This window comes from Ostrea edulis, chromosome 2 (genome assembly GCF_947568905.1).
Source record: "Ostrea edulis chromosome 2, xbOstEdul1.1, whole genome shotgun sequence".
Lineage (NCBI taxonomy): Eukaryota > Metazoa > Mollusca > Bivalvia > Ostreida > Ostreidae > Ostrea > Ostrea edulis.
The window spans coordinates 43,331,966-43,347,000 of record NC_079165.1 but is presented as its reverse complement, the minus strand read 5'-3'; the positions used below and the strand labels follow the sequence as shown (position 1 = coordinate 43,347,000).

Genomic DNA, 15,035 nt, shown 5'->3' with positions numbered 1-15,035 from the left:
AATATTAACTCGTTCGTCAGATTGTCGACCACTGAGGATTTCGAAAAAGTCGATAGTATTCCACATTTTAAATAAATGAGATACTGGTAAATTAATTTTAAATCTATATACTGATAGTTCATAAATTTCAATTTAATAAAATAATGTCAGGTACAATCTAAAGGTGGTAACTTCACATGCTCAAAAATGAGAAACTTTCCGTGATGGTGGTGGTGGTATTGGTGGTGGTGGTGTGTGTGTGTGGGGGGGGGGGGGGGGGGGGGGGGTGCTTTTCGACGCAAACTGACATATGTTGACGATAAGGTTGAAAACAATAAACCTTGCACAGAAGATACTTGACTTTTACACGTACCCCCCCCCCCCTTCTGAAATCCTAGATCCGCAACTAACTTGAGGTATTTGATAGCAGTAGTTTTAGGTGGTTTTTTTTTTTGTTTTTTTTTTTTATCTTCTTAAGTTTTAGATAAATGATATGTTGATAATTCATATATTGTTTATATCTTACTATACTTCGAGTGAATAACAGAAAGACTGTTTTGCTTGTTTTTATTTTTTCTTAATAACATGTATCTTGAGTTTTAATGGTTGAGGTTGCAGACAGACTAGGAGAGTACTGTAACGTAGATCTAGTCTAAACCCGGGCCCCCTCACTGCCTAGTCAGGTGTTCTACCAACTCAGCTACCTGGCCACCGCCGATCGAACCCGTCACACATACATGATTGCAATGTACAGCAAATATTCTTAACGTAGGGGACCCTACGCGCTGGCACTGGATCCTCCACAGATGCAAGAATAGGACTGATATTTTAACGGCGTTTCACCTTTCTGATTATACCAACAGCTTGGAAATAAAAATAGATGTCTTGAATCCTTTTCGCTTTGTACATGTATTCAAAGCTAATGTTTTACGTATTGTAGGCCTGTACATATGCACTATGATGCCCCCCTCTAAATTCATTTCAATCATTTATTGATATCACCAAACATGTTGGCATACATCAAGTTAACACAAATAAAATGAACCATAAGCTACACAACTAACAAAACACGACTAAATGACAGGTAATTAAACTAAATTGACTTCAAAATTTATATCATTTGTGATTACAATTGTATCATAGTACAGTTGTAAATATATTTTCACATCAGATACTTCAATAGGATAGATCTCTATGAATCTAATATTGTTTACATAATCAAAGTTATTGACATAACATACATCAATTAATGCACCAATTATCGATTGTTAGGCCGTTCTTGGCACACTGATTTTGACTACGGATAACTCCGTTTACCTGATCAGGATACAGGGCTCACAGAGGGTGTGACCGGTCGACAGGGGATGCTTAGTCCTCCTAGGCACCTGATTCCACCTCTGGTGTGCCCAGGGGTCCGTGTTTGCCCAACTATCTATTTTGTAATTGCTTAAAGGGGTTATGAGATTGATCACTGTTCGTTATCTTCACCTTTCATGCATCAATTAATGAAAAGTAGGTTAATGTTCAATATATATTGACATGTGCATCAGTAAGTATATGTCAAGACCTCTTTAAATTATACGATCTGTTAAAACGTAAAGTGATTGTTTCAATTTCAAGAGAATGTGTATTTATTCCTAACTTAGTTAGCGAGGCTCTTATTGATTTTGGATTTATTCCTAACTTAGTTAGCGAGGCTTTTATTGATTTTGGATTTATTCCTAACTTAGTTAGCGAGGCTTTTATTGATTTTGGATTTATTCCTAACTTAGTTAGCGAGGCTCTTATTGGTTTTGGGGATTTTAAATTATTGTGCTTCCCATTTATACCAGTATTTATTATTTGACTGTAAAATAATAACTTACCACTGCTGTACATTTTGATGGTTTTTTTTTCTCTCGGTATTTATAGTTTTCGTGTTAAGGTGAATGTGTTTTTTGAAGTTGGTAAAGTATTTATGTATTGGTTTTTGCCAGGATTCCTTTGATCTACAATTGTTCAGGTTATCATCCTCCATCATCGCAAACCACGGGTTATTGTTTCATTCTATTTCCTACATATTTGTTTGTGAAATAGAATGAAACAATAACCCGTGGTTTGCGACGATCATCCTCTAGCTTTGCACCTACAAGTATCTCGTTTTTAATATCGTTCGGCTGAGTGTGATTACCTAATATAGAAAAATATCTGAACATTGTTCAAAGTAATTAAAGCCCTAAAACACGACAGTGCACCTAGTTCATATTCAACCCGCTATTTTAAATTGAAGCCTTTGTTGTGGGATTTTTTTTTTTTTTTACAAAGGGGAGATTATCACATTTGTGATAAAGATAAATAAAGGAAGCAGTGTCAATAAATAATGTTTTTGATTATCTAATCAATTAAACAAACTCTTATTTAATTTGTATTTACGGAGGAGGTGGTTCAGTCGAATAAAAAAATTATGAACTACGTGAGCGGATCGAAGGATCTATAGGGTTTCAATTATATTTTTTAAAATTAATTAAGCCGAAATACAAATCCTAACTGATTGTGTTCGACGTGTAGAGTAAAAGACGACCACTTGCTTGCCGCGTTTGGGTCTCTCTCTCTCTCTCTCTCTCTCTCTCTCTCTCTCTCTCTCTCTCCGGCTCTCTCTCCGATGAAGAATTGTGAATAAGAAAAGAAAAAAAAAAAGCAGATATATCTCGAAGCGCAACTTATACATTTTAATGTCATACAAACCCTATCAGAAAATGATATGTTATATAGATCTGAAATACCTATCTGTGATAACATACAGTAGGTCTATATATTTCATTGCGTCGGCAGTCTCTCGACATTTTGAAAATATCCATAATTTAAAAAAAAAAACTGTCTTCCTGGAAACAAGCTCTTCAACGAATAGTTTATTTACAGAAGACAATATTTTTTAAATTATAGATTTTCAAAACGTCGAGAGCCCAGGCCTCAAACTGCAGGTTTATATATATAAAAAAAATGCTAACGTACACTGAAAATTTTATTTATTTATGAAAAATCTTTCAAAATTTAGCTGGATTTGAAATTAGACTGAAGTATATTTCTAATTTGGTGTTGAGGCCTGGTGATTGCGTCTGAGACGTTAGAAAACGACGTGCATTAGGACTACATCAAAGTTAAAACGGCTCCATATTGGCACTGCTTTCAGTTTTAAAATACATGTAAACCATTAGAAAAATTAGTTATAAGCATTTTCGATTAATTAGTCATGATAAACGAAATTATCATGATATTGCTATCTTACATAATCAATATAACGTATTTTACTTTTGGGTTTCTTCACCAGTTTGCACTTTTCGGTGTTTAGAGTTATCTGTAAGGAAATCCTCCAGAGTGATTCCCTTAATCCAAAACGAGGCCGTATGTAGATTCGTGACGTCATTATGGAAAATGGCGGCTTCCAAATCGAAATGGCTTCTTTATGTCAAAATGTGTTCAAATGATACGATGTCTTGATCGTTTAGTTATCTGATTCGTATGTTTTAATGAAGCAATATGCCCTAGTGTTATAATGACTGACAAATTTGGTAAGTGTATTGTCGTAAACGGGAAGCATGGAGACCAGTCGTGTGTTACGTCAATGTTTTTTTGTAAACAAATGACCTCTTTTTACCATCCTTTCATATTTTACATGCTATCTTACTTGAAGTGTATATATTTACAGACTGTCCGTGATTTAATGTTATTTAAGAACATGTACATGTTCATGATCGCTTCTGTACTTTCTTGCAGTATCACCACACTAGCTATGTAGTTTCAGACATGCTTCATCACTGTTATAATTATCAAGAGAAAACGTGTATTATGTTTTACTATTAGACATTAATCAAGATAAGTAGCATGTAAAGGAATTTGATGCAAAACTTTTCAAAAAATTTGTTCTTCAATGAATGAATTGGATTTCTTGTAAATGTTAGTTGACATATCAAATGTTGCTAAACTACTTTGTATAAGAAAGTCCAAGAGCTTGAAATGAGTAAGGAGACTATATAAAGTTCTTTCACAGTGAAATGAATGTGACATTTAAAACTCATGTATATTTTCGTTGCATGTAGGAATGCATGCTTCATGGTCTTACAGACATGAATGAACAGATCAAACACCATTCTCGCCAGATGTTGTACTTTATGACACATTTTCACTTAACCACAATCTATTGTTGTCTTATAGGGGAGAGTGTTGATATTTCGGACAGTATGTGATGTATTTCGGAAATGCTCATCATCTAACCACTGAACCTAGGCATATTGTATATCGGTTTATTCAACGAACATTCTAAATTGTGCTCTCAGGTTTCTTCAGATTTTTTCCCGCCATTTATGCCACATATTAACACTTAAACAGATAGGTAGAAGGTTGTAACTTTGGACAGTGGTGTTGTTATTTTGGACACATGGTGCTATAACTTTGGACGGTTGTTGCCGTTTATTTCGTGGTTTAATGGCATTTTATGCTTTCGTTTTTGCATATTGGATGATTTTTTAATTTTGGTAGTGTTTTTTATTTTGTTTGTAATTCTTTAATTATATCACAATTTTATTAAAATTAGATGTTAGATCCGCTCGTGTACTCGCATACATGCGAGTACGTGAACGGATCTAACATTTTATTTTAATTAGATTGATTATATCATTAACTTTTACCAGAAAACTTGGGTCTCAACGGGACTTGTAATTTTACCAATCAAACAAAATGGATGCCAGGGTCTTAAACTGCAGTGTTGGTGAAGGTCATGTATTTCAATCAACCAATCAGAGCTGGGTAACACATGCGCATAGAATTAGGTGTTTTCCATTTTGTAAATATATCAAGCTCGAAAATCAGTTTGAATTTAGAACAAATAACTATTGTAACGCAAGATATAATGCTGTTTTCTTGACTGTCCGAAATATCACACCCGTCCGAAATATCAACACTCTCCCCTAGTGACCTTCAATGAATACATTTTTATGAATGTTTCACCCTGAAAGATATTTCGTACTGAGGTGATTCGCACTAAGACGGTTCGCTCCTATTTGCAGTGCGAAACGTCCCATGCATTTTCGAATTACTGTGGTTATTATCTATCTAGGCAATGTTTAGTTAAGAAATTTTGTCTGATTAAATTTGAGGCAGGCGTGATGTTAGTCCATATACGCCGAATCTCCTCGATCAAATTAGATCTTCATTTTAATATGTACCTGTGTGGGATTGAAGTTTCCTTTTGATATAGCATACATATTGAATGATATACAAGTCTGATTGGACAGGGCAGCTTAAACAGTTAATATGATTTATGGTCACATGTTTAAGTAATACAGAACATGTTAATTTTTAATATTTCTTACATTCATAATTGAAATTATACATGTATATCCAGGGCGGATTTAGGAGGGTATATATTTAAGGTAATCATGGTCTCTTGTTTAGAAAAAAAAGGTAAAGGAAGCAATCATTTTCTCCACTCTCAGAGAAATAGATTTACAACTTGGAACTAATTTAAATGTTGTAAATTCATTAATCTGGTTGAAATATATTTTCCAAACTGCTATGTACTGACTAAAGAGGTTATTTTTTTGAATTTTTTTGAATAGTATAGAAACAGAATCTCATAATTAAAAGGACTCACCTCATTATATTCTCCGTGAGATTGACATCTGGACGCCTCTAAATTAAGATTGATCCTGGTGAACGCAAATTATAGATGCAATTAATTGAAGTGGTACTGTCATCGCGGTAGTTGTCTTTAATCTCACTTAGATCACTTACCTAGTTTGTTGAGAGTTAATCCCTTCATGTTTGATTATTAATCCCCTACCGACGAAGTCGAGGGGACTTTAGGTTTGCACTCTGTCTGTCCGTCTGTCTGTTCGTCAGTCCAATTTTCTACACTTTTTTTCTCTGTTCTTGCAGATATTTATTTTATATTTGGTATGTGACTTTACCATAACAAGTTACAGATCAAGTTCAAACTTCTTCTCGGTCCGTTGATTTTTCACTTAGTTATGGCCCTTGGATTTAGAAAATAGCATGAATAATAAGTTTTCCAGACTTTTTTTGATTGTGCTTGCAGATATTCATTTGATATTTGGTACATTGCTTTGTCATAACAAGTTACAGATCAAGTTTGAATTTCGTCTCAGTCTGATGATTTTTCACTTAGTTATGGCCCTTGAACTTAGAAAAATAGCATGAATTATCAGTTTTCCGGACTTTTTTTGGTTGTGCTTGCAGATATTCATTTGATATTTGGTACATTGCTTTGTCATAACAAGTTACAGATCAAGTTTGAATTTCGTCTTGGTCCATTGATTTTTCACTTAGTTATGGCCCTTGGACTTAGAAAAATAGCATAAATTATCAGTTTTCCAGACTTCTTTTGGTTGTGCTTGCAGATATTCATTTGGTATTAGGTACATTGTTTTACCATAACAAGTTACAGATCAAGTTTGAATTTCATCTTGGTTCGTTGATTTTCCATTAAGTTATGGCCCTTGGATGTAGAAAAATCTCATGAATTGTTAGTTTACATCCAAGTTTCTTATCTCTGTAGATAAGAATTAAGAATACTACACTCATTAAAACTTCTAGCATAGTAATACTACAATATAGCTAAATTATTCATGTTCATCTACATGTCACAGTTTATTGACTTGGTTAAAGACCTAAACCTAATTATAAATTTGTGTTTTTCTTGGTCTAGTCTCTACTCAAATAGTAATTGATTTCCAACCATTCCTATCCTGGTTCCCCAATTTTTCCTTTTACCATAACCTACATAATGAACTTTGAATATTGTTGTGGTACAGTGATTTTTGCAACCTGTAGGGGACTATGTATTGCCATGCAATACTCTCAGAATGCTTGTTTTTATAACACAGACCATTAACATATTTTTCAATCAGTGTGTATGTTTATAAACAATCTACAAAATAAAGAAAGCAATAAGTGCACAACAGACAATCAATGTCTTTATGGTAGAAACGTCTTGGTGTGAATTGTCTTTCGGGGCAAATCGTCTCTGCACAAAACGTCCCGCATTCGTTCTGCTGTCCTTATTGGGAATTTGATACGTATCATAGGTACCATGCAAATTCATTAAAATATTACTTCTAAATGTTATTGGCACATAAATTCATTAATTCATGATTTTGTCTGTTTTAGATATTTTCTTGAAAATGATAATGACAAGCGTTTTCTTGGAAATTTTTCTTTTTGCAATGTTTATAAATGTATTTTTTTATTATCGCCTAACAATTGTAATCCGTGATCGTATATCAATGCTATAACCACTTGATTTTTAACTTTATGACTGTACATTAAATGAAGAGTTGCCCAAATTTTCACCATATTTGGGTCTTGCAAGAAATTGATTGTTCTAAGTAAAAAATGAACACAATGCTGTGTGGAAATTTTCGATCTTGTGGAAGCACCGTCTTCATGTTGATTAAATAAACACTTAATGGATGAAGATAGCTACCTGATATTGGCAATAGTCCATTGTAATATATTGAGGATATAAATTTACTTTTGAAATTGACTTAGGTAATCATCAAATCATATGAAAGAGATTGATATCAAATAGACACAACAGAAGATAAGAAGGAGTTAATTCCCTTTTCATTCATTCATTGATTTCTTCTCAAATTTCTGTAGTTCCCATTTTCATATGGAATGCAGTGTTGTTGTTTTTTATAAGGACCACATTGTTTATTTCTAAAAGGATGAATGATGATTAGATAAATCATATTTCCTTTTAATCATATTTGCATCTGCCATCATATGATACACCTAGCATCTGTATACATGTACTAGTATGACATCTGCTTCTATTCATAAAAGTCATTAAATGTGTACGAAAGAAAAGGAGTTGAAGAATACACATACTTGTCTTAAATATGAAAAATCAGCCTGAAATCCCATAGTACAATGAATCGATGGTTAAACATACAGGAACTGACAAATTCCATTGCCCGAAACATGGGACAAGTGCATTGTCATTAAGGACAAGTGAATTTCTTAAAGGTTCTTGTCCATGGACAAGGGTAATGGTATGCTTTTGAGATGTCTCGAACATTTTGTAAAATTGAAAGTAGATTTTTGAATATCTTTGATCCAATCAGATTAGTTACGATGCTTAGGCTTATGTATGTGCGAACTATGAGCTGATGTAATATATATAAAGAATATGTAGCCCATCAAGACACAGCTTGCGTAAATTAAAAAGGTATGTTTTTACTGTCTGTTCAGTACACATGTACATGTATGAAAGGTGCAGCAGCACAGAATTCATTATGTGAATGTTAAAATAATACAAGTGAATATTTTGAATGATAAATTATATATATACATGTATATAGTTCATTTTTCAAAAGTGGAAAACAGAAGATTTCTTAAAATGTGTAGTGATGTTAGCTGTGCACAAATTGGTATGTAAGGTTTTGTTGAGAATTCTGGTTATAGTGAACCCTAAAACATTTGATTTTAATTAGGTAAACCAGACTCAGTATTTCTTCTATAAGGACAGTTGAAATCCCAGGTAAAATAAGTGAATTTTATCTAGGCTCTCAATTTATGAATTCCTGACATGATGGAAGGGAGTGTCGCATTATCACTTTTTAAATAACGTTAATTCATTGGATGCCTGTATGTGCTAATAACATCTGACTGCGACATGAATATCAAGTTGATTGTATTTCATTGATTAAATATTTTTGCGTTTTAGCATGTATATAATACATATGACACAATTTTACTACCGTATATACTCGCCTATAAGTCGGATTTTTGGGAGTCAATTTTTGGTCCAAAACTCTATGTCCGACTTATAGGCGTGTCCCAAGAAGATTGGTATTTTTCTGGGCGGTGTAATGTAGTGTTTTTTAAACAACTCCAACGATTATCATGGACTACCACACAAATGATTATTGTCCACAAATATCTAGACATATGGTATTGTTTATGTATTTCAAAATTATGTATAATGTACAAGTATTTACATATTTTATCTAGTTAAAAATTATTTACATAACGGTAAATAATTCTTTCAATTCAACTAATCTATCGTTTTTCGGTAAAATTTAATTACGAACCGATTTAATATTGAAATATTCATATGTATACCAGCTGAAATATATTTCATAAAAGATCGAATATTGTTTAACAGATAATTTAGATCATCATTCTTGACTCTTAAAAACTTGATTGTTGATACAATGAATTATACCGGAATCCCACAATAACAGTTTTCGTGAAGCACGTGCCACTAAGTAAACACGGTGTCAGGTACTGGTAATTAGGAGACCATAATTGCTTAGGTAAACAAGTGATCATCGCCCATAATAGATCAAGGGTTGCGTTTAAACCCCAAACAGATATGGCTTGGATATTGAGCACCTCGTAATTATTAATTTCTCAAAATATTTTTTGAAACATAGGTAAAAACACTAGAGCATTGACTTGAAATTGTCAACCGATTCTGACAAAAATTTGTACCGACTTACAAGCGGTTCAATGGCAAATTCCTACAAAATAACCTTTAAAAATACAACCGACTTATAGGCGAGTATATACGGTAAATGAATGTTACAGTTGTAGAATTGTGGTCCATGTGTGATATACTTAATGAACATCAGTTTGATTTATTAGCCAATGAAAATTCCTAGTTGTGAGTCGTGAATTCTGTAGTGTTATTTTGAAATAATCTATTTTGTGGTGAGTTTTACCTTGAAAACATAATATTAACATGAATTCCCTTCATATAAATTACAGACGGATGACAATATATTGAAGTGGCTGTAGCAAATTGTCACTTGGGTATGATTTGTATGCCATTTAATTAATCAGTGATGTCAAATAAAATTAAATACATGTAAACCAATTACTTAGTCATCATTATCTTGATCAGTTGGTATTCACCATTGTTTTATTGTGACATTCAATGTCATCTACTTTTTCAGGAAGTAATAGAATTTAATGTTATTTTCAATCAAAGTACTTTGCATGATCATTCATGTTTTTTTTCGGAACTGAAAATGGTACAATTAACTAGTACAATGTATGAAGATATAGCCTTTTACATTCATTTCACATTGTTAGAACTTTGTTTACCAGTAGACAGATATTTGAAAAGTAATGGGGGAAACATTTTTTTAATGATGTAATGGGGTAAACATTTAATGGGTGGAAAACACTAGCAGTTGTAGTACCGAGTTACGTAGAGTGTTTGTTTTAAAATTATTTGGTCAGTGCAAGATGAAGAAAGTATTATTTCAACATTGAACAGAGGACTGCAAAGGGTCTTGGAAATTTAAGTAAACAATATTTTGTTGTCTTTATTAGTTTGACCTTTGACCTTATGATTTAGTATCCCCTCTATTTTGGCAAACTGTGTAACAAGTTTGATACCTCTCAAGCAAAGAATTTTCATGAAATTAAGTGGACACCAGTTGGTCATCAGGCAGTTGTAAATGCCCCTTGCCCCCTATTTTTGTTTTTAGAAAAGGGGGGGGGGGTGAAATTATTAATTGTATTGATGTTTTAACTTGTATAGCTTTCTGCAGTTGATATATCTAAAATATGAAAAGAAGCCTGAATAATACTTCAGTGTTATATTCATCCAGTTGTAAACATTTGTAAAGTGAGAATAAATTGTATGATATTTATATTTTCTAAGAATGGTTGCCATATTAATGAGAAATCCCAAAGAAATGGTGAAAAATGGGTTTTCTTGTTTTTGTTTTGTATTTTCTTCAGTGTTATAAAAAACACAAATTGGCTATTTTTAGACATCTACCAGCTTTTAATACCCATGGCAATACTTTTGAGTCTATAAAATTACTTTGATCATTTTGGAGTACTTATACATGCTACATGTATAAAGTTAAAAGCATTTGCATTTTATTTCTTTAAAAGAAATATAGGAATTGAATATATTTCGTGAAATCTAGTCTCCCAAAATGCCTGTTATTAGTTCAGGTCTGTTTGCCATGGTAACAAACATTCACTATGTTGTTTATTCCTGATCCTTATATATTACAGGACTTGGAAGCAGTCATGAAGGGAGACAGACAATGAATGGCGATATAGATGATGGCCCTGCTCCATTGTTCATCTCCACTGAGGAGGAAAGGTATGGATAAAGAGTTACTACAACAAAATCGAGCAGATGTTGCCAGACTTTGTTGAAAAGAAAAATGAAATAACATTGAAGTATTATGAATTTATTGGATATTTAAGGAATGACTTTAATTCTGGGGCAAATTACACGAGTATAACTTGGTTTGGGTCAGTTTACGCTTTTTAATCTGCAAGGCGGATTATAAAAAAGCGTAAACTGACCCAAACCAGATTATACTCGTATAATATGCCCCAGAATTAAAATCGTTCCTTATAATTTAATGCAAAAGACAAAGGTACTAACCTACGTTTATCAAAATGCACATAGATTCTGAAAAATACAAGTCAACTGAGCCGCACAATGATTCACTTCAACCACAACGAATCGTCTAGTTTGAACTTAATCATGACAGAAAATATGTGTAGGCTATGTATGCAGTGTGTATTTTGCTGCCCTTAAAGATCGACTTTGAAGTCGCTCAACTCTGAGAGATTGAGAAAGCACGGGAAATTGCATTGTTTAGGCCTACCTAAATAAATATTTCAAATATCAGAAAATGCAATAATTTGCGGCTTCTGATTAACTCTATGAAAATTTCTACTACATTAAAACTTACCCTTACATGCAATGTTGTCGCTAATAGTAAATCCGACACAAGAAAGTATGTATAAGCAAGCGATCCACATGTCAATGTTACTGACATTATCTGATATAGGTCTAAAATGGTATCATTTTTTGTTTGCTTTGTTGAAAGGTGGATCAAGCAATGAAGCAATCCCCCCCCCCCTCCCCCCTACCAAACCAGGTTATACAAAAATAACCTGCATTCCTCAATTTGAATTTGACCAATCATAGACTAGAATACAATGAGAATTAAATTATAACAAATTACATTGGTAATGAATCGAAATTGTTTGTCCCCAGCACTTCACTATAAGTGTGTTTTGCTTTAGTTTGAACAAGAACAAAATTAAAATTGATGATTTAATGAATATGTTGTATATTGCCACTCTTCAGCAGTGTGGTAGAGAGAAAGAAGACTGTCCACAACTCCACAGAGAAGAAACGGAAGGAGCAGATACGCTTCTGGATCCAACAGATTGGAGAGCAACTTCCCCCACTGGTCACCACCAAATCGGAGAAGGAGAGACATGGAAGGGTATGAAATAATTACTGTACAGCTTAGGGTGTCTGTGTAGTGGGGAAATGTTGAGTTCACTGAAGATCAACACTTCTGAAAATTAACTGCATTTTGCTTGTTACATGCAGTCAAAGAAAAAAAAAGAAAAAAAGAATCTGTATATTATATACCTAATCCTTAGGAAACCTTAAATTATACTTGAAATTATATACACTTTATTTCAATGAATCTTTTTCTCTCACGCTTTTTATTAGATATAAAATGAAGTAAATGGTTACTCTGTCATCTTTTCGATCAAGTCAATCAGAACAGCATCATCTTAATCAGTTCTTATTTAACTTTGTTTAATTGTGATTTTTACCATCATTTATTCTTGATTTATGCTTTTATGATAGGGTTTGACATTTACTTTTTTGCGCACTAGACCATTCGGGCAACTTCAAATGATTTTTACTAGACCTGGCCTAACATCCACTAGCCCTGACCCACTTTCCAGAAAAAAAGCTAATACTTTCTCCATATTTAGATACTTAACTCAAATGGCAAACATTAAGTTTGAACTAAAACATATTTAATTGTCTCATAAAAATCTCTAGTCTCATCATTGATGCTTTTATTTGAAAACAAAACATTTTCTGTTTCTTTAAATTCTACCCGGCATGGAAATTCTTCTGTTTATTTAGAATAAAACAAACTCGATTGTTTTTTAAATTTCTATGTCTGCTTTGTTTCTTCCCTACCTTTCCATTTATTTTCGTGGGGCATCTTTCTGTGAGGGAAATGTGAGTCATTTTTTAATAGACTCATTCCCGCATACGTGTCAACACCGAAAAATGGCTGTTTACGATGTAATCATTTTAATAAAACCCTTTTTACATTTAATTCAAATAAACTGTTTTTTAAATTAACATGAATTCAATTTATATCTATTTATCGGAAACAAAACTTTACACACATTCACATTTTTAATTAAAAACGAGTAGATGTCATAAAACATTACAATTATTATTACAACTAAGAATAGAGATAAATGTCATCTCACAGTTTAAAATTGTTCTCAAAGTTTTTACAGTGTTTTTTTTTTTTTTTGGCCAAGAATAAGATATCTTGTGGTTTAAGATAAAGATTCTTGTTTATTTTTTCAACACGACCAATACAGATGTTCCGAGTTCCCCAAGAGTTATTTCCCTTTGTCGAACTCTTCCGTAAATTATGACGTAAAATATGATGACAGTGGGTATATTTGCTAATTACTATCGTATTATTTCTTAAAAGATGATATCCAGAGTTTCTGAGACCATCCTATCTCAGGGGAAAGGCAACTTTAGTGAGTTTATGAGTATTGGATAACAAAATGGCTCAAACAAATACTGTTAATTGCCATCTTTCTTTGATAAAAGCGTCACTCATGTAGTAGAGGAAACGAATAATGATTTAATAGCCAATTTGATGATCTTATTCAAACAGATTGTGCTTGATATGGCCAGAATATGCATACCAGTGGTTGATATATACAAAAGTTACGCTTTTATTACATTAATTGTACGTAATCGTTATGTACAATGCCAGTCTACGATATAATATGTATACATTGTGTACCCACCATACGTCATAAAATGCGAAAGAGTTCGACAAAGGGAAATAATTGTTGTGTAACTCAGAACTTGCGTATTGGACTAGTAAACAAGACATTTTACTCAACTATATCTATCAATTAGGAGCCTTAGTGTCAAACCCTGTATAAGGAAGTAATACATTTCTTTGATATATACATGATTATCAATCCTTACAATTGAATTGAAAATCTCAGTCAAGATGTGGATATATGCTTGTAATTTTAGGCATTTTACATTGAATATGGCAGCATTATAAAGTATGAAAGCAAGTACTGTACTATCTTTATTTTAGATATTTAAATGCTTTATTTTAAATATTTCCAAATTTTTAATAGTGGCATTTTGTCCAAGATATGATAAACAGATCCCTTAGATATGTCCTAGATAAATGTACACAAAATTTGTTAAATATTTTGTCATTTTGGTTAAATTAGCATTTCACCAATTACATGTTATTTTTTTCTAGAGCAATCTATTACAATATATTTCCAACTGTATTCTCAGTGATAACCTTTTCAAGCTCCAAGGTGTCAGTTTCCCCATATACTACATAAGCATGTAAATTTCTTGCATGCATATCAGCAATATGTCATGATATTAGTGGGCGGGTACTATAGAAATTGATGTGGAATTCCATGTGTATTTTTAATTTCTATAAGGCAATATTTTTTATATTAATTTTCATATATTCACGTTTCCAGTGTTTTGCCTTTGATATCACTACAAATCGCAATGATAGCCATTTCCTTATGAATGTCTTCAGTTGTGAGCAGTGTGTGTATGAATCTTGAAATAGTATGTCTATCTGGGAATTCCTACAGAAATAAAAGTATAATACAGGGATTTAAATTTTCCCAAAACATTCACTTGCCCAAGGACTACTCAGCTTTTTAAATTCACTAGTCCATAACATTAAATCACTAAGTCCACTGGCAAATAAAAACAAAACTGAAACCATGTTTGTTGACTCTGTTTACTCATCATCTCATGGCTTCTTTTGTATCACTCTATCAAACTGATGCTTTACATTTTTATGCCCCCGAGATCGAAGATCGGGGGGCATATTGTTTTTGTCCTGTCTGTCATTCTTTAATTCTGTAATTCTGTCTGAAATTTTAACCTTGCTAATAACTTTTGAACAGTAAGTGATAGAGCTTTGATATTTCATATGAGTATTCCT

General features: G+C 32.8%; 1 protein-coding gene across 4 annotated transcripts in view; it reads left to right on the top strand.

Annotated features, from left to right (window-relative positions):
* The first annotated feature begins 3,335 nt into the window (after positions 1–3,335).
* LOC125667026 (mucin-17-like) overlaps positions 3,336–15,035 on the top strand; it is a 29,225-nt gene continuing 17,525 nt past the window's right edge. For 2 of the 4 annotated variants that reach the window (XM_048900308.2, XM_048900307.2), the window contains exons 1-3: positions 3,336–3,527; positions 11,020–11,110; positions 12,116–12,257. In XM_048900308.2, the coding sequence (XP_048756265.2) occupies positions 3,512–3,527; positions 11,020–11,110; positions 12,116–12,257 (249 nt within the window). In that variant the 5' untranslated portion in view covers positions 3,336–3,511. The remainder of the gene's footprint in view (positions 3,528–11,019; positions 11,111–12,115; positions 12,258–15,035) is intronic. The other 2 variants (XM_056154102.1, XM_048900309.2) reach the window with 1 other exon arrangement.